This window comes from Colius striatus, chromosome 19, assembly GCF_028858725.1.
Source record: "Colius striatus isolate bColStr4 chromosome 19, bColStr4.1.hap1, whole genome shotgun sequence".
Taxonomy (NCBI): domain Eukaryota; kingdom Metazoa; phylum Chordata; class Aves; order Coliiformes; family Coliidae; genus Colius; species Colius striatus.
The window spans coordinates 8,333,330-8,358,542 of NC_084777.1; the positions used below are offsets into that span (position 1 = coordinate 8,333,330).

The following is a 25,213-nucleotide window of genomic DNA, read 5'->3' on the forward strand; positions in this document are numbered from 1 at the left end:
GGCAGGGTTGCAGGCACTCAGCTCTTTGGCCTGGTCCTTCTGAAGAGATTTCTCTCCGTCAGGGAAGATATACTTAGGTGGTTTTGATTCATTTTGAAGTGCAGCAGGTGAATATGCAAGTTTCAAGAAAGGAGAACATGGTCAGTTCTGCTGCTCTACAAGTCCTTCTTTGGAAATGCACTTTCTACCTGCTCCCAAGCAATGACCAGCAAGTCCTGTTTTTCTCTTTCTCTCCTTGACCTTTCTGGTTTCTGGCTCCCACCTGGCTTACACCTCCAGCAGCTGCGTTTATCCTGGCTGCAGTAAGGTTTGGTTTGGGGTTTGACTATGCTGAGATTTGTTTAATGTTGTTTGTTTTTTTCCTTCTCGCTTAACCAGAAACAACTGAGCTTGGGAACAAAAAGGAGTTGAAATCCATGCCCTTCATCACCTATCTGTCAGGCCTGCTGACAGCACAGATGCTGTCTGATGACCACCTCATCTCAGGTGTGGAGATTCACTGTGAGGAGAAAGGGCGCTGCCCATCCACGTGCCACCTGTGCCGGCGGCCCGGCAAGGAGCAGCTCAGCCCGACGCCGGTGCTGCTGGAGATCAACCGTGTGGTGCCTCTGTATGCCCTGATCCAGGACAACGACACCAGGGAGGTGAGTGAGGCAGGGACGGGCCAGCCCCACCACTCTGGGTCATTCTGGCTTGTTGCAGCAGGCTGCAGGGGCTGTTTTGCCTTCCCTGGCCCTCCTCTTTCCCGGCCATTCCTATTTCCTCAGCATGAATCCCTTGTCTCAAAACAGCTATTTCCCCTTCTTGCTCACTTCTTAAACCTTCAGCTGATCTGCTGCCCTGCTCCCTTCATCTCTTCCTCCCCATATTACTGTCACCCTTCTCTCCATCAGGTGTTCTCTCAGAGGTTACTTCTCTCTCTTTCCTGCTACTGCTGCCCTTGGTCCTGGTGCCTGAGAGCTGTAACCTGCTGCTGCCCTCGTGGCACAAACCCTGGCTCTTGGCTGGGAATCCACCCTGCTTTGTGAAGACTGGGCTCACCGCTGCAGCTCTCCAGCCCCTGGGCAATTCTGAGCTGAAAGTATTGCTGGTGCTGACACCCACATACACCCCACATACCCCTCTTTGGTGTTGACCTTACCCTCAAAGGGCAGAGCTGATAAAAAAGAGCACACTGAGAAATCCAGTAGCCCAGGAGCCTGGCACTGCTGCCACAAGATCGCTGCCATTGCAGCAGGAGATTGCCTTTGTTGGGCATCACATCTGCTACTGGCTTTGAAACCATAACTGTGCCTTGGGGAGGGTAAACATTGTCCTATGACCATCCCAGTTCAGCCCATAGGGAAGCAAGTTTGCATAAGCAGAGACATCCCTGGAGGAGATCAGCCCTAGGCTTGAGGAGGACTGGGAGAAACATGAGCCTGAGAAGGAGGAATGGAGGAACTGAGGCAGAGGCTGGAGAAGCCAAATTAGGACTCATTTCTCAGGGAGGAGTTTGGCTGTACTCCTCGAATCCCATTGGAGAGGGCAGATATCTGAGCCCTTCCCATTGCTCTGTCTCTCAGGACTGGTTCTCCTGATGTCCTCTCCCCATCTAGGCCTGGCAGGAGAGGGTGAGTTTTATGCAGGATGCTATGGGGACAGGGTGAGAGGCATCCCTGAAGCCATGGGCTTGCTTTGACCCCCCTGTAGCACCTGATGCAGGAAAGGCTTCTCCCTGCCCATACATGGCTTCCCTGAAGTAGTCCCTGAAGGTGTGGAGAGTCAGTGCCAGGGATTTCTTTTTCCACAGCCAAAGCTGACAGGGAGCCAGGGAGAACAGGGACAGCTTTTGTATTGTTGAGGTGCATTTTTTTTGTATTGGTCTGGGGCGTGGGGGTTTTTTTTGCTTTGTTTTGGCTTTGTTTTAATATCTGCTAATTGGCCCTTGTCCTCCTCCTCACACACTCAGCATCCTACTGCAGCTCTGGCCCCCATCCCGCTGGTATTCCAGGGAAGAATGGCTGCATTGTAGCTGCCTGCAGTGCTGTAATGGGGAGGGAGCTGGGAGCTGAGGTGTGAAAGCAGAGTCGGCGCCCGCGACGGGGCTCGCGTCGCAGCGCAAAGGCTTTTATTTCCCCTGCTGCCAGGTTTTAGTGTCCTCTGCTGCTCCCTCAGATCCCATAAATCACAGAAACCAGGATGCCACCCACCCTGGGTCCCTTCCAGCACCCTGACCTTTCCAGCAAACCGCTGTTGTGCCTTCCCAGGATGAAGTGCTGGTGATCCTGCTCCCCGGGGCCAGGCAGCCGGAGGCAGGCAGGGTGTGAACAGCACAAGATGAGATCACCTGCCAACAGCAGTAGGGAAACTTCATCCTCCTTTGCTGTGAACCTGGAGCAGACTTTCAGACGCGAACTGAATGATCCTGGAAAGAGTCTCTGGTCTGGGAAATCCTTAATTTTCCTCCTCCTGTTTTGTGGTTTGGGTTTTTTTTCCTTCCCTCCTCCTCCCAGAGATGTCTAGACTAAGGAGCAGTGTTTATCTCCTGTGAACAGCACTGAGCATTGCTGTAAGGGTATGGAAGGCTCTTCCTCCAGCTGCTCTGTCATCATGGTAGCATCCCATTCAGGCTGTGAAATCTCTGCTTGAGGCTATATCCCATATTCTTTCCCTTGATGAACAGTCACTGTTGCTGTCTTCAGATTGCTTGGAGCACAGCAGTGTTCAGGAGCTCTGGTCAGTGGCCTGGTTGTGTCAGGCACAGTATGGGGTGACATCACTAAGTGACTGGGTTTGCTGGTGAGCAGAACAGCCCTCTGCCTCCTCTGGTGGCAGCTGTCTGCACAGAGGGAAGGTGGTGGGGGTGTGCAGTCACCATCTCCATCCTGCAAGCAGCACAGGACAGAATGGCTCTGCTGGCTGCTCTGTCCCCGGACCTGTGTGCTAGCATAACCCAGCTTGTTTCCACTCTCCTGCATTCCTTCTACATTGAGAAGAACAAGCAAGCAAAGACAAGGAAAAGCAGTGCAAACCCCCAAATATACCAAATGCCCAACTTCTAGATCATCTCAATTATCTCCAACACATCTCTGTCCAGCCTGTGTGCTCTTTTGGGGTTGTTTTTTATCTCCCTGTTCCAATTTATTTTTCCAGAAACTGAGGTGTGTTAAAGAAACTTAAGCTCAAAGAAACAATGGAGCCAGGATTTCATATCCCTGTCAGCATGGAGAAGACCAGGTGTTCAGGAATAAGCACCCAACACATGCCCTTTCCAGTATCCCATCTGCAAACACCAGCCCCTGTGGTGCAGGCTAAGTCCTGCAAATGCTGATCTGAAAGGTTTCCTTCATGTCCTGTAATTTTCCTCTGTGGGGATGTCAAGAGAAAACCCACGGTCAGAATTAACTTAATGCCTCTCCCTCCATCAGCCAGGTCTAACAGAGGACAAAGGAAATGTTCTTCTATATTCTGCTGCAGAGCGTCTAAGCTATAAAATGGGGCCATATGGCCTCCCCCTGAGCACAAATAACAACAGGAGAAAGATCCATATGCAATGGAGTGTAGGATAAATGTGCTTTGGTGATCATTCGTTTCCCTAATATTTTTTTTATGAATAGGCTTAACTTATGGTAAGATGGGACTTTATGGTCCTGTAAGTCTTGCTCGTGTCAAAACAAATGAACTAGCCATCCTATGGGGGAACTATCAATCCAATATATGTGTGTGCATGGGTGTGGGGAGTCAGACCTATTATACCTTTAAGAGCAAATTAGATGCTGTTCCTATGATTCATAATGCTATATATCTAATGGCATGAGTCGTCATCTAGAAAATAAACGTTTCGAGCCAGTTTCTCATCTCATAAATTTCCCCTTTGGCACTGAAGGACATAAACTAAATGGGCTGACTCACAGGGAAACAATACAATTTGGATACTTTTAAATGAAAGATAAAATTGCCTGAGGGTACAGAGAGGTGTTGGGATTCTGGAGAGTTGGGGGCTGCTCTGCCATCCCCAGCAGGCTCCTGGGAAGCCCTTTGCTTGCAGACGCCGTTGGGTTTTCCAAGCTCAAGAGGCTGCTGTGGCCACCCTGGCAAAGCATCCAATGTGCAGATGCTCCTGGTGGACATGGTGTTCTTCTTGTACCTGCTGACTCCTGGCAGGGAGGAAAGCATTTGCTGCAAATTCCTAACCATGGCACAGGGAAGGACAGGAAATGGGGAGGTGCCCACTCCAAGGCAGGTGGTTCTCAGTCACCACAGACCAGGAGGTCCCTGCGCATTCCCAGCTGCAGCTCTTCCAAAGGCTGCAGCTGCCCATGGGATGGGTCTCATCCCCTTTGCTGCATCCTTTGTCCTTTGCTTTTGGTCTTCCTATGCTGTTGGGCTCCTGGTTTGGGTGGCAGCTGCCTTTTCCCTGGGTTTGTGTGAGCAGTCCTGTACCTCCCAGGCTACACTGTCAGAAGGAGAAAGGGAAGGAGAGGTTTTCACGTGGTTGCCATCAGTAGAGGAGCATGTGCCTGCAGCATGCTTTTGGGGCTGGACTGGTTAAAGCTATTGCCTTTGCAGGGGAAGGCAACTTCAGCTGCTGATCTCTGCAAGAGCCTGAGAGCAGGCTCTGCCACTGCAGCCAGAGGAGGCAAGGGAAGGAAGGGTGGGCTGTGTGTGAACTACAGCAAAAGCTGTACCTAGCTTGAGGGCTGGAGGACCACAGAGTCCTCAAAGCTCACAGAGACCCTCTGTTTTTCCTGAAGTTTCTGTGGAACAACTGTGTCCCCCCACAGGCTGGTGTTCCTGTGGAGGGTGTAGAGCCTCCTAAATTGACGGTGAACATCTAGTTGGGGAGCTTTATCCCTTCTTTCTGCATCACCAATTTCCCTCTGTCAGTTCATTCTTGCCACTTCCCCACCTTTCAACACACACTCCCTGACACCAGTGGGAAAAATCCTGGAAACCACTGTTTGGAAATCCTGCTGGAAAGCAAGGGAAGGTGGCTCCTGGCTGTCCAGCCACCCCAACCTGGCTGCTGGCCACAGGGGGAGCTGTGCCCGAGGAGCCCCGTTAGTGCGCGTAGGCGTGCTCGCCTTAATGAGCACAGGGGAAGGGCAAATCCATCAGCCAACCTCGTTTGTGTGAGGGCTGACACAAGGCAGATGACAGCTGGGTACCTGCAGCATCTAATTAAAATGTATGTGAGGCTGGGCAGGCAGAGCAGAGGGGATTGCTCAGCCAGCTTTGCATTTACCAGCATTAAAAAAAAGAAAACAGAAGGAATTGACTGATGGGTTTGGCTAAAGGGGGGGATTTCTTCCCAGGGTTGGGGATGTGCAGGGGGGAGCAGGGATAGGGGCCAGGGAGGGAGCATACAGAGCAGTGGGGTCAGGGCTGGGGGACTGCAGAGCAGTGCCATTGGTGTGACAGTGCAGCTCTTCTAGGGATCACCCAACATTTGGCTTCACCCACAGTGCACATCTGTGCACACGTGCACCATGACATGTGTATTTATCCTGCTTCCTAGAGAGAACACACAGTTCCTCATCCATCTACCTGCATCGTTTTCTGTTTCTATCCTGCACAGACCTTCTGCTCCCTACACAAGTGTAGCTGCACCCATTTATCCATGTGTCAGATAAACTCCCCTCTGCCTTCCTCGCTCTGCAATTGCTTTGCAATGCCTTTTCCAGCCCAGTGCTTCAATTACATCCTAAAGAACAACAACAAAAAAATAACATCACATTTTCTGTGTTTCACATGTTTTTTTCTTCCTTTTTTTTTTTTTCCTCCTTCTGGAACAGTCCCAGTTTGTAAATGCCTGGAAGCAGAAACTGTTTCAGAGGGAGAGCCTCGAGGCGCCTCATAAAGGTGCTGGGGAGAGCGACAAAACCCTGGACAATGGGAGCCCTGACGTCAGGCTCTATTTATACCTCCTCTTTTCAGAAACCTCCCCAGGATGGCCTTTTTCCTCGAGTTTTCTGCTAAATGCTGCAGCTGGAGCCATCTCTGTGCCCTTCAAAGGGCACCTTTTATCTTTGAGGCGTGCCCTGGCAGCGCGGGCGGTATCACAGGGGCCAGGCATCCGTGGGCTGGGCAGATGGAGCTGCTAGAGCTGGGCTGTGTGCAGGCTGGCAGAGGCTACTCTGCCTGGGCCAGCACCCACCAGGGTGTTTCAGTCCTCAAATCTGCCTTTTTAAAGGTCAAAAGCATTACAAAGAGGTTTGATTTGGTGTTATTGTTATTCTAGCAGGGTGTTGTGGGTTCGCAGGGTTGGGTTGAACCTTGGCTCTGTGTGTGTGTGTGTGTGCAGATGCTGTCTTCCAAGCTGGAGGTTGGAGGAGGCATGACAGGCAAAGGGTAGTGGGAGACTGCAGGGTAAATCACAGAATCTCGAGGGCTGGAAGGGACCTCAAAATGTTTATGTTTTTTCTTCTGTTACTGCTGTTTTGTTAGTGAGTATCCCTTATGCCAGTGTGTACAGCACAGTTTGCTTGCAGGAGGGGAACTCATGTGAATAACAAACCTGCAAGTGTGCTGGAAGTGGTCTGTGTTGTTGGGGATGTAGGAAGTACTTTAATTCTTAGTGAGGACAGAAGTAACTACTGGATGGGCACATGGCAGAGTTTCACTGTGCACAGCAGCAGTCTAAAGGCACCCTACATATGATGTCCAATGTGACAAGCAGGCTTGTGTTTGCCCTTCCTCAGGCAGCTCTATCGCCAGTCCCTTCTGTAGCATCATGTAGACCCTCCCCATCCCCACTCCAAACCCAGGGCCACAAGGGATGGACCAGCACCGCTTGATACTTGGAAGTTGAAGCACAGGAAAGGGAAAGGACTTGCCCAGAGCCGTGCAGAGGGTTCCTGGCAGAGCTGCAGAGAACCCCACTGTGTTTCCCCATCCGGACTGTGCTCACACACAGCCCTGACTCTCAGCACCACGCATCCGAGCCGCTGGCTGGGCTTCACCAAGTCTTTAACACACGTGTTCATGCTTTTTGTTCTCATGTCAGGCTTTCAAGGGAGCCCTGATGAGCTCATACTGGTGCTCGGGGAAAGGCGATGTTATCGAAGACTGGTGCAGGTGTGACCTCAACGCCTTCGATGAGAACGGGCTCCCGAACTGCAGCCCCCTCCCTCCGCCTGTGTACGTATCACTGTGACCCCCTCCCACAGGCCACAGTCCCAGCACCAGCCCCTACCCCTCAGGCTCAGCCCACGGGCACCTCCTTCCTCTCACCTTTGAGCCCTGGGGCCACAGACCAACACTCCTCACTGTGTGACTGATGCCTTTTGGATATGCTGGCTCCGGCTGTGGCCCTGGAAGGTTTCCTTATAGATTTTCATCACCTGATTAGCAGGGCTTGTAGAATGGGATTTCAAATGCTGAAAGAAATGGAATTACAGTGCAATTCATTGTGGCTTGTCAGAGCGAGAGCAAATCGGGAGCAAGCTGATGGGAATTAGCTGAGAAAGCAGGAAGACTGGCTCCAGGGAGCCACGAGAAGCAGAACACCTTCTTAGTGAGCCAATATCCTTGGAGGGGATTCATTTCCCATCCTGAGTTCAACAAACACACTTGTATGTTCAGAGCTGGTCTCCTTGGAGCCCTGTACTTTATGTTGTCATTTACCCCAGTGCAAAGCACTATCTGGGCCAAGAGCACAAGGCTGCTCTACCTTCTCCCCTGCCCTCGTGGTCCCTGCTCCAGGCAGAAGCCTCTGCACAGCTGCCCTGCTTTAGCCTTTACTCCCTCCTCAGAGGCTGGCCCATGTGCAGGAGGTGAAGTCACAGCCACACCTGCCTGGCTCTCCCTCCCTCAGCTTCCTGGCCAGATCCTCCCCTCCTCTACACTCAGCCCCCATGGGTTGCACGAAGTTTAAGCTGGATCCTCCCCTTCTCTTTTGCTCCTGGGCAGCTGGTCTTTGGTTCCCCAAGGGGCTGCTGAAGTTTAGCCCTTCTCCCAAGAGATGAAGGCTCCTTAGATGGCCTTTTTGGAGTCATATGGTTGTCTGACCTGTACTTTTCCAGGAGCAGGCAGAGATAAGGACACATCCTGTGGCAGGCTGAGCCAAACTGACCTTTAACTGGAAGTCCTTCCATTCTCACCTACCTGCTGTCTCCTTGTGCCCCCTGTCCTTTTGGGTCTGTGTGTACATCCCCATGTATGAGTGTACGAGTTGCCTGGGGTTGGGGTGCTTGTAAAGGTGACTTTCTCCTCAGAAAGGGCCCTGATGTATCCTTTGGTTTCTTTGCTGTCTCCTGCCCAGCCTGCGCCTCTCACCCAACGTGGAGCCCTCCAGCACCGTGGTGTCTCTGGAGTGGCTGGATGTGCAGCCTGCCATTGGGACAAAGGTGTCTGACTATGTCCTGCAGCACAAGAAGGTGGATGAGTACACAGACACAGACCTCTACACAGGTGGGTGTAGCTGCAAAGCTCCTCTTGGTGCAGAGAGTGTGTGTTGATGGATCCCTGTGCCCTGCCTGGCTGGGAGCTGATGCTTCTGTGGAGAGCAGTGCATGGGGCCAAGGTGTTATATCAGGTATCAAAACTGCTCCATTCAGTAGAGGTTTCTGAAGGTTTCTGTAGATGTGGGTATCCTGAAGGTAAAGGGAAATGTGAACACACAGTGCCAGAAGAAAATGATTTGCCCTTTTTGGGTAGGAGAGCTGTGAGTTGGAGTTTCTGACTGAAGCAATTGTTTGATCTGATCAGCCTAAAATGCTACAGGATGGTGGGTGTGGGAGGAAGGTCAGCCTTCAACAACTCCAGGGCTGTGCTGCTCTATTCCACTGAGTAGTGAATTGCATGCCAGCCTCCTTAAGGTGCCCTGCACACACCTATCAAAGGAACTTGAAATCTGCAGTATTTAGGGAGACCGTTTAAGTAGCACAAAACTACGCCAGGGGAACCTGAAACTTCCCTGGGTTGCTTTGATTCCCAGCTCAGGCTTGCACTGGGCGCTCTGTCTTGCGAAGGCTTTGTCAGCAAGTTCAAGCCGTGCTGCAGAAGCTGCTGGGCAAGGTGCAGAGGTGTGAAGGATGGGGTTTGATTTGGGTGAATCAATGACATATTTCAGAAAATAACTCGAGACCTTGAGTGATGCTACTGCTGCCTGGAAAGCCAGGCAAAACCTCCTCTTGCTTTTTGCTCAATGATTTTGGATGTAGTTTGTTAAAGAAGCTCGTATATCATGTCAGGGGCAGCCAGTGGTGTTGACTGAAGCAGCAATATACCTTTGTATGAAGGCTCCTTCCCCTAGATGCTGTCAGTCCCCAATTTCAAGCTGCCTCCCCAGGCAAGAAACCACAGGAAGAAGGTAAACACCTGTGCTAGGAGCAAAGCTTTCATCAGCTACTGCTTTGGGTGGTTAAGCACCTCATTTGTTTCAAAGTGGAGCTTGATCAGCTCATGTGAGACATGTTTGTCCCTGTGGGGACAGGGAACCAGCTGAAGGTAGGACAGGGTTGGTGTTTGAGCAGAACTGTGCTGCCCCGAAGCCTTGCAGGGCCTCCCTGGCATCCTGGCAGGAGGTTTGTCTGAGTTCCTTGGTGGGAAGGCAATCTCAGGAAGGTCATTCAGAGGAAGATGGGGAGTTGCACAAAAGCAGCTCTTTGGTGTTGGTCAGAAACTTGCTCAGCTTGTGGTGGTGACTTTTTTTCTTCTCCTCACTAATTTTGTTAAGAGCCTCTGAGCCAACCCCTCAGCTGCCATGAGCTGCCACAGAGCAAACTGCTCCAGCTCAGCCACAGGGAAGTTTTTCACCCTCTCTCATCTCATTCTGCTTCTACAGTTTCTCTTACCACCATAGCCAAAAGTTTTGTGCTGCAAAAGCTGGGCTCTTCCTGCTGGAGAGTGCCAGAGCCCCACGTCCTGGGGGGTCCCTGTTTGTGGAGACCCCTGTGAGAAGGAGCTCTGGTTCCTGGCTCATGCAGTGGTCCTGTCCCACAGAAGCTTTCCCCTGCACCTTGCAAGCATCCAGCTCCAGCACTGCCTGATGTGGCTGTGGCCCCTGGGTTATGTCTCTAGTTTTCCAGCATGGAAGAAGGCTTGTTCTTTATCTTGGAGGGGCACCCTCCAGTAATGGAGAAAGAAAACAAGCCACCAAAGGAAAGGTTTTGTTTTGGATGGGGATTCCAGATTGCTCACACATCAGTCAGGTGAGGCCAGACCAGGGAAACATGAGGTTTCTGCTTTGAAGTGGCTGGATCTTTGCCTGCCAGCCAGAGTAGGAAATACAGCTGATGATTATTATTATTGTTATTATTTTCATTTTATGACTGCCATGTGTTTGACAGGTGATTGAATTCACTGTGGGGAGCTGCCTTCCCCTCTCCCTGCTCTGGGGGACTGTTCAGGACAGAATGACCCCATTAACAATTAAAGAGAAAAGCCAACCCTAAATCTCTCTCTTTTTTTTCTATGTTGTTTATAACCAAACAACATTCCTGCCTTCATTCCTTTCTTACCCTACAGGCCCCTAATGCCAGATGACTTGATTCATTCAAATACCTTGTGTAGGTTTGCAGAGATGCTGACTGCTACAGATCTCAAAGGCTTTGCTTGGTCTTGTGCTTTACCCAGACAAAAACCTTGCTGTGGATATCCCCTCACCACCATCATCGTACTGCGCTGCATCTCCATCACATCTGAGCAGCAGCCACAACAATGTCAACCCCAGAAGGGGGAGACTTTGGGAGAGGATGTGTGGGATATGCAGTTTGATGGCTTTTGATGGATACTGGCAGTTCTTCCTTCCCCAGTGGTTTCCCAGCTGCCAGCAGACAGGAGCAGGTTGCTGCCATTGCTGAGGGGTGTACTGTGGGTATCTGCAGAGTGTGGCAGCACTGGGCCGGGCAGATCCTGAGAGCTCAGAGGGCTCTTGAAGCTGCTGCCATTCATGCCTTGCATCTGTTGAGTTTAAATGTACAGGTTATTTGTGCTTGCACAGGAGGATTGGTTGTTTTGTTACAGTTGCAGCCATTTCTTACTGGGATTCCTGGAGCTGGTTGAGGCTAAAGCTCTGCCAACCTGCTCTGCAGCTCCATGGCAAGCTAGATGGTACCTGTGCCCTATCTAACCTATCTCTGCCTTCTTCCTGCCCTGCAAAAGCCTCAGATACCTCACCCTTGCAAAGCTTCTCAGTCTCCCCTTTACTTTGCAACTGGAAGCTGTAGCTTTTCCCTTGAGCCAGAAAATATTTGCTCTTCTTGGAGCAGTCAGGGGCATTTTGAGGCAGACGTAAGGTGCATCCCCTCTGCTCCCTGCTGGGCTCCGCACGGGGCAGCGATGCTGTGGGACGGGGGCAGAAGGAGCTGGGAGCTCGTGTGGGTCAGCTGCCCCCAAGCTGTATGTGTTTTTTAAAGAAGGTTATTACTAGTGCTTAGAAAAACACAGCCCTTGGACCATCTGAGGCTAACAGGAGGTGAACTTGTGTGCGAAACAAACCACGCTTTCAACAGCCGCGCGCGGGGAGCGAGCGGCTCTGCGCTCAGGAGCCAGCAGAGAAGACGGAGAGCAATTACATCCCAAACTGTTTATTAAAACTTGTGGAAATTACTCATAACTCCATGTGTGTGATGGCTTTGTAGTTGAGTGATGCTCTTTGTTTGAACATGGGGCTCTCGAAGAGGGCGCGAACGCGTGTGTGTGTGTGTGTGTGTGTGCACGGCCGAGCCCGCCAGCACATTATGTCATGGACAAAGCAGGCGCTGCACTTGAGAGAGGGAGAAGGAGAAATGTGTTTTACAGGGTGAGGTACAAACCGAAATGGCTGTGAACATCTGGAACTGATATTAGGCTTGGAAAATGTTTTCTGTCACTCCAACACTCCTCTGGAGGAAGGTTTCTGAAGTTAAGAAGCTCTGAAGGGGATGAGGGGGAGGGACAAGGGGATAACATGACTGTGGCACAGAGTGCTTTTTACATCTCTGTTCTGCCAGGGCTGGGACACAAGCTCTGCTTGTACCAAGGTGGGCCTGGGCTATGGCACTTGCTCACTGGGGTGGTGCTGGCTTAGAAGGTCCCGTGGATGAGCCGAGCACCACTGACAGCCTGTATGGGGAGAAGGACAGAAGAATCCTCACCCTAGTTTTAGGGCTGGGAGGCCTCACCTGAAAGATGAAGGGTGAAATCCTGGGGTGGGGACAGGCAGATCGATGCCTAATTTAAGACCACCTGGGTCATCTCTGGGGCCCACCTGGGACGACAGACCTGCCTGGGGCCGGTGCAGGGTGAGGTGGCTGCTGTGAGCATACAAAATGCAAGGCTTAAACAGGAAAAAAAATACTTTGAAAGTGTTTATAGCATGTGCACAGCAGGTCTGGGGATAGCTGAGGGAGGACTAGAGGCTGGGCTTTCACTGTGTGATGGATTGGGCTCCAGGGCTTGGCAGGGGCTGCATCACTCCTGGGTTGGTGGCTGTGTCGCTGCTGTGGTACTTCGCTGCTCTGAGCTCCTCAGTCCTTTTCTCAATGTTTCTCTCCCTGGTGCAATTTTCTTCTCCTCCTGTCCACATCTCTGCTTGTTGCTGGCTGGGTCTCTGAACACACATCTGGGGGTAGATTGTGGTGTTTGCTATGTGCCTGCAGAGGGGATGGTGAGGAGGCCTGGGGAGGTTCCAGTGTGTAAGCTGTGAGAATATCTCAAAGAATTTTGCTGGTGGTAAGTCAGGCAGACCTTGCACCCTCTCAGGTAGGAATGGGCTCTCCCTTGCTGTGCAGATGGAGAAAACGAACCAAGACAGAGATAAAACACATTCCATGAGGTCACAAGAGCCAGGCAGTGAATTATCCTCAGCACATGACCCTCAGCATTGAGTGGTACTCACCTCTGAGGGCAGAGAGAGGCAGGTCCTGCAGACAGAGCCTCTGCAGGTTCTGCATCCCCCCCAGCATTCTGCCCTGCGTCAGACCACTGAGCTGCTCCTCCCAGGCATTCCCACCCACCACCAAGGTGGTCAGCCCCGTACCCTTGCAAAGCACAAAGCCTCCTGCTTGTACTTCCATATAAAGCTGGGTAAAACCAGGAAGATGCAGAGAAACAGAGTCACTTGCTGTCACAGTGGTTGGGGGTAACAGCGAGTGCCATGTAGCTGTCGTGTGGTTGGCTCTGTGCTGCTGCTCTGTGGCTCTGGCCAGGTGGTCATCATGTTTGTGAGAAGAGGTAGCCCTCATCCAGAACAGCTTGTAGTCCTCAAAGAGAGGAGGAGAGCACAAAGAGCCTGCTGAATGAGCTTGTTGGAGATCACGTAGACCTCAGAGCAGGAGAAGGCAGATTCAGCTTGGTCTAGGGCCCTCTATATACACAACTATGGCATAATACTCAAAGGGCAGCTGGGCAGGGTGTCTGAAGAACAGGCTGGGAAGAGCATTGCACAAAAGTTGGAGGTAGGGTCATATAAAGCCTGTGTGTGTCACCACACCAGCATTGCAGGTTTGCTGGAGCAGTGCTGTTCTGCAGAGGAGTCTGAGTATGCATCATGACTGAAAAGAAAGTGAAAGAGGTCAAACCTGAAGGCTTGGTGTTCTGTGTGTTTGCAAGTTGTGCTCCGAATTGAGGCTTGAGAGTGTCTTATTTATAACTTCGCTCTGTTCTGTAAAGCATCATTCTGACGTGGCTGGATGGCTGGGGCTGTAGAGATATAGCTATGGCAACTGTCACTTCCAGCACTCTCTCTTGTGTGCAGGCTGTGCTGCTACTTTCATCTGAAAACCAGCAGTAGATCGGAAGAAGAAGGGAAGAAACTATCTGGCCAGAATAAATAACCATGCCTGTCAGTAAGGAGTCAGTGCAATGTCTGTACAGCCAGGTTGCACTTCTCTTACGTGCCTTCAAATCATCTTTATAGAATCCTGACGTCCAAACAGGCTGGGCACAGGTTGGGAGAGTGGTAGAAGTTGCCATTGCCCTTAGAAAGCTGTAGGAGCTTGAGGTGCAGACAGGAGGTGGATAGATAGATGAAGATACAGAGTTTTAATACGTGCCAACAAAGTGTGAAGGCAGTTAAAGCATCAGTGTTTAAACCAGTCAGAATCACAGAATGGTGGGGCTTGGAAGGGACCTCTAGAGATCATCCAGTCTGTTGTTAAAGGTGCTAATGATCCTGAGTGTGGGCAGTGGTCTTGACTATCTCTGCAAAGCTCTCTCTGTAGAGAGCAAGCTGTGGCACCTGTATTAATAGAAGTGTCAGTTTTGTAAGCTGGCCCAGGGGATATAGGCTCTGCAGCTGGTGGGTCACAAACTGAGACTTGGAAAAGAGACCACAGTCTGTGTTGGTTTCAGGAGAGCAATTCTTTTGCTCTCTACCTACAATACCAGACTGCTGCTCCTGGTGCAGTGATGCTGGTGATCAGGAGGGTTAGTACTCAGCCTAGGAGTGACAGATGGCTCTTTCAGGGGCCATCTGTCTGTTTAACTCATACTCAAAGAGCTCTTTGAACATCTCTGAAGTAGAGGAGGACCTGATGGTGGTCAGGAGCTGGTGACCCACCACTGCCAGTCTTAGGCTTACTGCTTGGTTTACTTGCTTGTTCCTTAGTGATCTTCCTGGTGGATCTCAGCTGGTTTATGAACTGTTTGGCTGATCACAACCACCACTTGGTGAGGACGAGCTCTTTTATGTGCTGGGGACAGAAATGCATCAGAGCTTCACCTGCAAATGCCTGTGTGCAGGGAGCCTGGCCAGGGCAGGGCTGCTGCGTGGCTGCCGTTGCTGGTGCCTCTCCTGTGACTAGTACATGGGTAAAGATGTTTCCAACACTCAGAGCACCCTTCTTGAGTGTTGAATCCATTTCTCTTGTTAGCAAAAGGAAAGATGATTCAAAAAGAAGCCTTTGAAGAGAAGGTCAAGTTTTTGGATGCTGCTTCCTGGGATGTGTTGTGTAATTGCACCAAGCAAGTGCTTAATTTTGGCCATTGCAGTCACTGCTGAAGCACTGATTTCTTTCCCACTGGGACAGCTGTAGTTATTTCCACCTACCGGTGTCATTTTTGTATCCTGGAAAGCAGAAGGGAGGTGGAGGGTTCTCAGCTCTCAATTAGGGTTGAGTCAGTTGCTGAAGTATTTCATTAATTCACATTTCCATGTGGTTGTTCCAGGTTTTTGATTTTTATCTGCCCAGACACCTTTTGAACAGAGCTGGGCATTATCTCTGCTTTCTCCCAAGTCACTTTGTAGGTGGAGAGCTGGGACTGTCTGCCCGTTCCCCACTGACTGTGGAGCAGCCTGGATGGTGCCATGAGTTATGTCATGCACTTTCAGAGCACAGGGTTTGCCAAGGGCTTTGTGCTGCCTTTTCACAGCTACCTCTGCCTCAAGGACACAGCTGTAGATGCTCCTTTCTAGTTCGGAAGGCTCTGAACTTCTGACGTGGCAGTTAATAAGGGTAGTCATGGCGGTTTTTTACTAGCCTGTAATTTTATCCTCCAGGATTAAGTTTCTCTTGATCTGGAAGAGTCAAGGCCACAAACCCATCTTGTCAAAAAGCATCAAAACCAAGTGCTGCTAACACAGGCAGACAGATTGTGGCATGTGAGTGCAGTTCAGTGGAACGTTTTCGTAGGAGCCTTTATTGACTAGAGAGGCTTTTCTAATCAAGAGGTTGTGGCTGGAATTCAGAGGGAAGCTCAGTCTGTGTTTGCAAAGCTGAGCCTTGGCAATGCAGCCCTGAGCTGTTTGAAAAATTTAGACTGTGGGGCATCTGTGGGTGCAACACAGCCTTGGTCTGGGAGGAAACTTGAGTGTGCTTGTTGAGCAAAGTGCACGGGTTTTCCCTTTGGATGGGCTCTGAATGATGCCCAGACTGGGATTCTCTGCCAGGCTGGGATCTTTCTGGAGAGTTTGTATATTCCTCTCATTCCAGTCAAAGCCTGAGATGAATTCCTGAACAGGATGGCAAATCTGCTTTCTGTTCCTCTTGTTGCTGAAGTTTACCATGTGTTCAGCTTTGTCAGGTGGCTGAAACATGGAGGGATGATAACTTTTTGGGTTGTGCTTCTCTGGAAGGAAATAAGGATAGGAAAGGGGTCCAAGAAGGTACTAAGGCTGCCCTGGGAGTTTTGAAACCTCAGCCCCAGTACAGGAGGTACTCTGGAGACATAGCAGTTGGTCTGGGTCTGTGATCCTGTCTGTTTCCTGGCAGCATCATGCCCACCCTAACCCACACCATTCCTCAGGCATGTCTATGTTAAATGGCACATGATAGTACTTAGCCCTTTGTCCCTGAATCTCCCAAGCTGGGCTGTGTCACTGTGTGTCCTGAGGACCATCATCCTCTTCCTCCCTCTTCACCAAGGCGATGGGGGCTCCTCTTGTTGGGCAGTGACTCAAGGTGAGGTATGTTGCTTTGATGTGAGGAAAGTTAGGTAAAAAATAGAGAGGGATTAAACCCTGAGTCAGGGGATTTGCCAATTAAAATAGCTGCTCTTCCTGCAGGTTTCATATGATACAAGGCAGGGAGAGACCCTCCCCATCTCCCCCGTGACCCCTTCCCAGTTTGTTCAGCTTGCTGGGGATTGAGATCTGACTCTTAGGAGCAAGGGGGCAGCTGGGTCTAGGTTACATTTTCTGCTGTTTAGATAGGATAAACCTTTCCTCCCTGTAATTGGGTGATTGGACTTGTAAGCTTTCTAAGATATTAATCTGGAGACCCTAGAGGGGGTCAGATTGGGTTATGGAGACATAATAGGAAGTAGTGCTGTGGCTAGTTTGGGTTATGGGGAATTGGGTGGGTATTGTGCACCGGTCCCTGCTGGGTTCCCACTGAGCCCTGTGTGGTGGGGTCAAGGAGCGGTCTTATCTCAGCACTGAGTTCACTTGGCATTTGCTGGGAGTGACTGTCTCTGAATTCTTTCAACCCCTGTAATCCTGCTCTTCCAGAGAACAGTACCATGGCCTCTTCTTTGTAGAGGAGGGTGTGGGTGTTGCTTATCTGCTGCTGGGCTTGTTCATAGAGAACATCTTTTCTCAAATGGGCATCACCTCAGCAGGAATACTGGGGTACAAAAGACTTCATGTTCTGAATTGCTGTTGTTTGAACCATGGAAGATCTTCCTCCTTGCTAGCCTATCTCATGCCAGTCATGGGGAAGGGGTTGATACATCCCAGAGGGGCTCATAGAGACCAATGAGCATTTAAGTGCATGCTTTCATCTGTTCTATGGGAGAGATGTGTTTGAGGAAGAATGTCACGCTGGTCCAGTCAGAGCCAGTGAGATGAGCTTGTCTCTGGCCAGATGAGTGTTTCATAGCAGTACTGGTTAGAGATGCTGCAGTGAGGCAGCATGTCAGTGGGTACTGGAGAAGGGAAACCCACATTTGTGCTGCAGACCTGTTTGGTGTGAGGGTTAATACCTCCTCCTGCTCCTGTGTGCTGTTTCTGGGAGCAGTTGTGCAGTGTAGCTGGACATGAGTTCTGCTCCAGGCACTGATCTGCTCCTTCCAGCCCTCCTTTCTTTTTATTAACAGTGAGATGACAGATAAAGGAAGGTCATTAATTTAAGAAAGGAGGTTTCTGATCATGACCACAGAAGCAAGGCCCTGTGGGTTTTTGTGGTGGTCTGGTGACTCACTCAGATGAAATACCTCACTGGAGCTCAGAGCATGGCAATGGCCCTTCCTACGTAGCAGCCAGGCTCTGTTTGGGACTGACCTCACCAATATGAGCATTACGCCGTTGAATTTGCTGGCTTTAATGAGGCTCACTATTTCTGTGGCCTTGAGTGCCTGATGATGGAGTCAGGAGTGTTGAGGTACGGCTGAGGAACCCCACTCTCCATCTTCCCCTTTGTGGCACACTCACAGGTGTGCACACCCATGAGGACACTGAGGGCAGGAGTGCAGGTGCTAGCAGCATGGTTGAGCTGTGAAAGGAAACTTACACAATCACAGGTAGTGCTTGGTGTTCCTTTGTCCTGCACTGACATCTGTGGACATCAGCAGCTCTCACCAGCTTCATTGTGCAGCCTGAGAAATCAAGACACTCGTCAGTGACAGCCAAAAGTTGTGTGTGCCCCCTAAATCCAGAAGAGCCAGTTAAGAGAAAGGAGTCTGAACTCATGTACAGTTAATGTTTACTCTGCTCACTGTTCTCAAGCCTCAAAAGTTCACACTTAGCTGCAGTTTATTTTCAGGTCTCAATTTTTGGTTGCTCCAGAAAGCCTTGGTGCTGGCTTGGCAGATGGAGAAGCTGAATGTGCCTGTCCTGCTCAGGCTGAGGCGAGCAGGAGTTGATCGCTGCTCCTGGACATCAAGTGCACAGCTCTTGTGGCAGATGCCCACCACATTTGGCTGCCCTGGGATGTGCCTGACCTCATGCAGTACCTGTAGGGTCTCTTCTCCCTTGGTGCCCTGACTTTGACAGGAATCCTCCTGCAGCTAATGGAGCTTCCTCTGCCAGATCCCCTCCCAGGACAGTGTGACGGTGTCTGGCAGTGCAGCCCCATCTCACCACCCTGCTTTTTGGGGACAAAGGTGTGAGATCACTTCCTCCTCATTAAAGCCACGGATCTTTCTTTGAAAGCTCCCAGACCTTTTCCAGTCCTCGAGGATGAGCTCTGAGAAGCAATAGCCACTTAAAATTGGATGCTGAGGCCCCTAGACCTGGAGAGAGGCTGTTTGTTCCCCTCCCTGCAAGCTCGAGGACTTTTGGTGCCTGCTCTGCCTGGCCTCAGCTCGCAGCCTCCTGAGAAGAGACATGCTGGGGCTTGTTGGGAACCGGGCTGGAGGGAGGAGTGTGTGAGCTGCGAGCAGCCCGTGATGCAGGACGGGGGGAGCGGGGGGAAGCGGGAACGCCGCCCGGTTCATCTGGGCAAGGCGGGAGGCGAGTAGCCGGACAGGCGCTCCCCGCTCGCCCCAGCTGCGCTCGCCAGGGTCGTCCCAGCATCTGCCTGTCCTGCAGCTGCAAACAGCTGGCGCCTGCGGCGGGAACACGCCGAGCTGCACCGCGGCCGACCCCGCTCCGGCACGGCCGGGTCAGGCACTTCCCCTCCCCTCAGCTCATCCTGCACCCCAGGGCTGCGGGGCCTGTGGGGAGGGTGGGCTCCTCCCGGGTACCCCCCCAGGCAGGTGCTGTGGGGGGACACAGGGCCATGGGCATCAAAGCACAGTGGATGCAGCAGCGGGCATGGGGATGGGCAGTCTTCCCCCATGCTCATCAGCCAACCTCCAGCATGTGCTGGGCTCCCTTTATCTGCTAGTATTAGCCATAAACAATCCAGATCTGTCTGTAATCCTGTTAAAACCTTTGACTCTTGCTCCTGTGACTCCCAGCAGCTCTAATTACGGGTACCCATGCTGGTGATTAATGACTCGATTCATCTTCAGTGGCACTGGTTTTACTTGTGGAGCCCACCTTCGCCCCCCACAATGATTTGTGCAAAGGGGAAATAACCCCTGTTAAAAACCAACAGCACAGAAATGTGGCGTTGGCATTTTGCCTTCATCTGGCCCTTCTGCATCCTGTCCATCCTTTCACTCATCTCCCCTCAGCCTTTCATCTCGGAGAGAACGACCCTAATTGCCGCGCACTCTAATTTGGCTGCTCTGTAACCCATAAATCACTCCCAGCACACGGAGCATTTCCATGCTCCTTGACAAAAGGAGTGGGGTTTTCTCCTCTGCTGTGTGTTTTACAAGTGACTAATTGCATCAAGGCACCTTTGAAGCAATGACTTCATCAATTGCTCATCCTGCAGGTTATGTATGCCTGATCAGAATCCTACATTTATTAGGATTAATTTATTCCCCAATCATTTTTCTTCCGCTGCAAGGACAGGAAAGTTGAGTGATGTTACTTGCTCAGCTACGTAAGCACGATTTCTTGCCTCATTACTGAGCCTGAGATATTTTTGTTACATGCTGAAACTTCTCCAGATGAAAATGAGTAATGCTATGTCTCGGACAGAAGTGCTCCTGGGACATGAGAGAAATAAAGTTATTTCAGGGTGCCTACAAATTGGATTTAGATCTTCATCATCTTCCTTTCTAATTTTGCCCCCTCCCCCCCCGTTTTATGCCCCTGTGGGAAACATGTCTGTGTGAGTAATAGCATGCCTTGGGGCTTCATAGAAAGGGGGCCAGGAGTGGGTAAGAGTCTCCCAAATAGAGACAATCCAAAACGGGGGCTTTCTTCATCCAGGATAGCAAATCTTTCTGAGGCTGCTGGCAAATTCAGTGGTGTGTGGCTGAGCAGGAGGGGTGTGGAAGGGCTGGCTGTATGAAAAAAAAAGCAGCAGTGAACACAGGCTGAGCATCTCCAAGGAGGAGGCATTGTAACTGATGAGCACAGAGAGCAGTAAACACGGGCAAAGTCGCACATTCTCTTAAAAGCTGTGGTCGAACTGTTTTGCGGCAGTAGTGGCTGATAACAACTGCCAGAAGCCCTTGACTCAGCTGCTAACCTCCCACCCCAGGAAGACTCCTCCTTTGGGAAAGATGGAGCTTGTTTGCATCCAGGCAGGAATTTTGCCTCAGCTACTTCCAGTCTGGTGTTCATCTGCCCTTAATTCACTGCTGGCCACAGCAAGTGCTTGGGCAGGGGGACTTTGCAGCGTATCTAATGGGCCAATTGGGATTGTTTAGAACCAGAGCTGGGTTTAAGGCTGTGTTTTGGGAGAGCTGGAGAGCCTCACCTGGATGGTATGTAGGGCTGGGGTAAGGAGATGCAGGAGAGAGGATGGAGATGGAGCACTGGGGGTGGATGGTTTCCTTCTGTTTTACTGCGAAGGAATGCACCCTGTAACACAGGCTGGAAAGGTGCTCATGCAGCACTGGGGAGCCCAGGTTTGGCAAGAGACCAGAGAAAAGTAGGTGATTGCTTTGGAGGGGTTGGAGAGAGGGCAGCTCTGGACCTAGGAGACATACTGAAGGCCAGAACTGTACAGAGGTGTGCTTGTTTTACTTTGCCAGCAGCAAGCTGGCAAGAGCTCAGCTGTTTGGATGGCAGATCTGCTGGATGCCCAGCCTTGTCTCCTGCCATGTGTAACGGGACCAACTGTTAACGAGCAGCAGAGCAGAGACTTGATCTCTGGCTGGCAGAGCTTTGCAGTTCTCTCTCCTTTTGGCTTGGTTTAGGGTGGGTGAAGATGGGGATATTGCTGAAAAAAACCCCAACCCATGTCAAGAAGTAGGGGATGCTGATAAATGTGGGTCTTTGCCTACAGAGGGGGCTCCTGCACTACCCAAGGCCGTCTGGGCTGGGAAGGCAGGAGAAGGGATGCAGCGGCTGCCAGCTGACCTTTCTCAAACAGTTCATGGGTTTCCAGAGCAGCCGAGGTGTCAGCGGTGTAGAGCAGTCACAGCTTCCCAGTCGCTGGAGGAGGAAGGCAGGGGGCACTCGAAAGGGGAGGAAAAGGCTCCGTCCTGGAAGGGTGGAAACCTTGCAACCTATTAACTGTTTCTCAGCGGAGACAGAGGGAAAACAAACAAGGGTCTGCTTTTCTCCTGCACTGTGCTCAACCACTGCCATCCTTTCTGTCCTCCACTCTTCCACCTTTCCCTTCTGGCTGCTGTGAAGGCAGGACCTAGGACACTGGGGATTTAGGTGAAAAGTCATCTCTGCCTCAGCAAGCTGAGCAGATCTAACCAGGGCAGCATGCTGGAAAGCAAAGCTTGCCTCTGCACTCAGAGCCCTGGCAGTCCCTGTGGCTGTGTGTCTGTGTGGAGCCCTCTGCTTTAACAAAGCCTCAGCAATCACACTTAGTCAGTAGGCAGGAACCCCACAGAAACCCCTCTTCCAGCCCTTTTTTAGCCACCATTGATCAGGGTGCTCTGTGTTGTCAGATAGCTTTACGTGCTGAAAGCACGTTTGTCTCAAACAAGAGAAGGGACTGGATTGCTCTGCAGCAGCCTAGAACTAAGACACTTTGGCTCACGGATGACAAAGCTTGGTAGTAAATTAACAGGCAGAGTCTGTGAAAGGAAATGTTTCCTTAAACGGTTCCATAAAAGCTAATTGGCGGGTGAGAGCAGCGTTACCTGTGGGGCTCAGGGCTCGGGAAAGCTATTCCTGGCTCAAGTAATCATTCTCAGTGTGACTTTGAGCAGGTCATTTTAGTTCTTTGTGCCTTGGTTTCCCTGTGTCTGAAATGAGAAGAATACTCCCTTCCAAAGCACCGACAAAGTTTAAGTACTAAAATTTTATGACTCGGTTGAAGATCCTTGGCAGAGGGACATTATGCAGATAGAAGGTTAATGATGATGATAGGGAGAGAATAAAAGAAGAAATTGCTGTTTTATTTTTATTTTGTTCTTTAAATGATGTTTAATAGCCAGTTTTCAATTCAGAAATAAAACTCAGTCCTCTGTGACCACCAAATTATCTCACAAATGCTGTTCTGCTCTTAAGGCTTGCAGGGAAAGCGAGGAGCATGGCCCTTCTCTGCTCCTCGGAGCAATCAGCAAAACATGTCTCCAGCAGCTGATCTCCAGTGACAGTTTTTCTTTTCTCAATTAGGCAGCTTGTCTGGATTAATGAGTAATTAAGAAAGCACTTCCCTAGGGTCCTCCAGCCAGAGTTGTGGTCTGTTAGGGGCTGGTGGTCCCCACTGGAGTGACAGCCCCGTTGCACTGGGCATGGAGGGTTGGTTGTTGGGGCTCAATGATTGAGGAAAGGGACAGAGGGACCTGCCTGAGGTTGGACATCAAGCAGACCAGGCAGAGAGGACTTCAGCTCTGCCAGAGTGAATTAAAGGCTGAACTGAGCCATTACCCCCACAAATTAACACCATGCCTTTCCAGAATAATCTCTAGACAAGGGTGTTCCACCTCTGTGATGCCCTGGAGAGCAAAGGTGCCCGTTCCAGGAGAAGAGCCCGTTAGTGTTCGTGGTGATGCTGCAGGCTGGGAGAGGTGGCTGCAGGGTGGCTGCCCAGCCAGCCCCTCGCTGTCCCCACAGCCCTGCCCGTGGCACCCTGCCTGGCAGCAGCACTGCCCACCCTGCTTTGTCATCCTCCCCACAGGCCCCGTGGGCTGGAAATGCCAACCACAGCGGAACCGGGCTCCGTCTGCGGCTGGCTGCTGGCTTGTTTATTTCCCTTTGAAATTGTTTTTTTCACAAACATTAGCCACGTCAAGAAGGCCATGCTTGTCACCCCCAAACTGTTACAAAAGTGAAGGTCAAATTCATGGCATAGTTTTGGCTTGGGGAAAAGAGCAATATAGATTCAGCTGGTGGGTGAAGTGTGGGGGCTGGAGGATGCTGTCTCCTCTTTTTCCGCTGGTTGTGGACAAGGGTTTCCCATCCCAGTGGCAGTGTCCAGCTGTGGGGCGGAGGCTGCATCTATGAAGATGCAGTCTGGGTGCTTGTGCTCTCTTCTTCCTGCTGAATTCCACTTCAGAGAAATACTCGGTGTGACATGTGCTTTATTAGGGGAGGTGGTATCTGTTTTTAGGCTAACTGGTATGCCTGGAGAAGGATATAGGGAAAAAAGGACCAGGTTTTGGACAAACAGCCCTCAGCCTCCAACAGAGTCACCAGCTAATCCCAGACACTGTTCCCCTACCCTCCTCGTGGTCTGAAGGCTTGTTTGAGAGGTGTAAGACCTCTGCCCATTTTGGTTCTCCCTCCTCTCCCCACATGCTCAGCAGCAGCCTCATGCCTTCTCTGGGATGTCCCACTGCACTGCTGAGCATGAGCAGCTCCAGCCAGGAGCCTGCAAACCTTCTGTGGATGTCAGTGCAAAATACACCCGAGGCATTGCTTTTTGGTTCCTCACGCAGTTGCATTTGATTGCAGCCTGTTTCTCTCTCAGCTCATCTTTGCCATCTCTCTGCTTGGGAGGCTGCATGACATAACTGCAGCAGTTCTCTGGTTTTTGTGCAGTGTCTCATTTCTAGAGCAGACACCACCTAGAAAGCCACCTTTAGCTGTGGCATTCTCAGAGAGGGTTTCTCCACCCCAGTTTTGGCACTGAGCAGAAGCCCTGCAGGTAGTAGCCTTGTAAAACGTGGTGCAGCTGTCTGCTGAGTGGCTAAAGAGAGTGGCCAGAGTCTTGAGCCAGGTCTGAAGACCTTATCAGCCTTTATTGAAAAATAATGTTCAATTACTGGAACATGATTTTCTGTGGCCTTTACTGGCAAATACTCTCCAGTGGATCTAAATGTTTCCCTGATGAAGCAGATCCAGCTCTTTGTTCGCTCTGGCAAGCAAACCAAAGCCAAAATTGCCACAGCCACACCAACTGGTCATTCGTGATCCTTTAATCCAACACGATGACCAAGTGTCAGCACAGGGGGGAAAAAAAATCACGCTAGGGAGATGAAGAAAGAAACCAAGTAGTCTGTCTTTATCGTTCTTCTCAGGCCTGTGACATGAGGCTGTCCTGCTGTGTCTCTCCTCGTGGAGACTCTCACTGGTAGGGTTCAGGTGCCTCTTTGCTCTCTGCCCGTGTCAGGGACTGAGGACTTGGGAACAGGAGAGCCTGGGGCTTTTCTGGGAGAAGAGTCCTCCTCCTCCCCCAGTCTGTATTCAACCCTAAGGCCATCACTTTTTCCCTTTTCTGTTGGCCTCTTGAAAGTCTCTGGGTTTCTTCCCAGCACTTAAAATTTTATCCTCTGTGTAACAGGCTTCTAAACAAGGATCCTTGCACTGTCCCCATCCTCTTGTCATATTTGCTCAAAGCTCTTCCCAAAGCTTTCCCAAAAAGCTGCTGTGTGTATAGACAGCTGTTTTTCTTCTCCTTCATTCCTCCATCTCCATCTGGATTCTCCTGCCTGTGTCTGGTAGAGACTCAGCTCTGAGTGCAGGGTGCAGTGTCTGCACTGGGGAAGGGAAGGGGTTGTGCTTCCATTAGCCCTCCTCCCTCAATAAATACAGCCATGATGACTTTGTCGAAGACATGGGTTGGATTGGAGCTAGGTTTATTTGTCATCTGTGTCTGTACAGAGCTAATGTGGTGACAGGTCGTGATGCTGACAGTATTTCATAGAACCATAGAAGCTGGACCCTTAAGGATCATGAAGACTCCATGAAGTGGGAGTTCTCTGCCTGTATGTATGTGTCTAAAATCTCTCCCAACAACACCCTGATCTCTCTTGGGATCTCAAGGTGCTACTGAAAGATGAAACAATTGAATACCACTGCCCAGCAACAGGTCACGTTGCATCAGTAAAACTCATCTTTGTAAAGAAAGGGAGCTGGATCTGTCTCTCTGTTTAAGAGCCAGGCTGTTTGGGTAGCTGTTTTACCTGGCAGATGATGGGGAAGCACTGTGAAAGGCTGCAGGGGAGATGCTGCAAG

The 25,213-nt window shown here is 50.8% G+C and overlaps 1 protein-coding gene across 1 annotated transcript in view; it reads left to right on the forward strand.

The window, feature by feature from the left end:
- ASTN2 (astrotactin 2) overlaps positions 1 to 25,213 on the forward strand; it is a 319,116-nt gene that overhangs the window by 229,195 nt on the left and 64,708 nt on the right. The window contains exons 17-19 of the mRNA XM_062011422.1: positions 379 to 644; positions 6,989 to 7,122; positions 8,246 to 8,394. Of these exons, the coding sequence (XP_061867406.1) occupies positions 379 to 644; positions 6,989 to 7,122; positions 8,246 to 8,394 (549 nt within the window). The remainder of the gene's footprint in view (positions 1 to 378; positions 645 to 6,988; positions 7,123 to 8,245; positions 8,395 to 25,213) is intronic.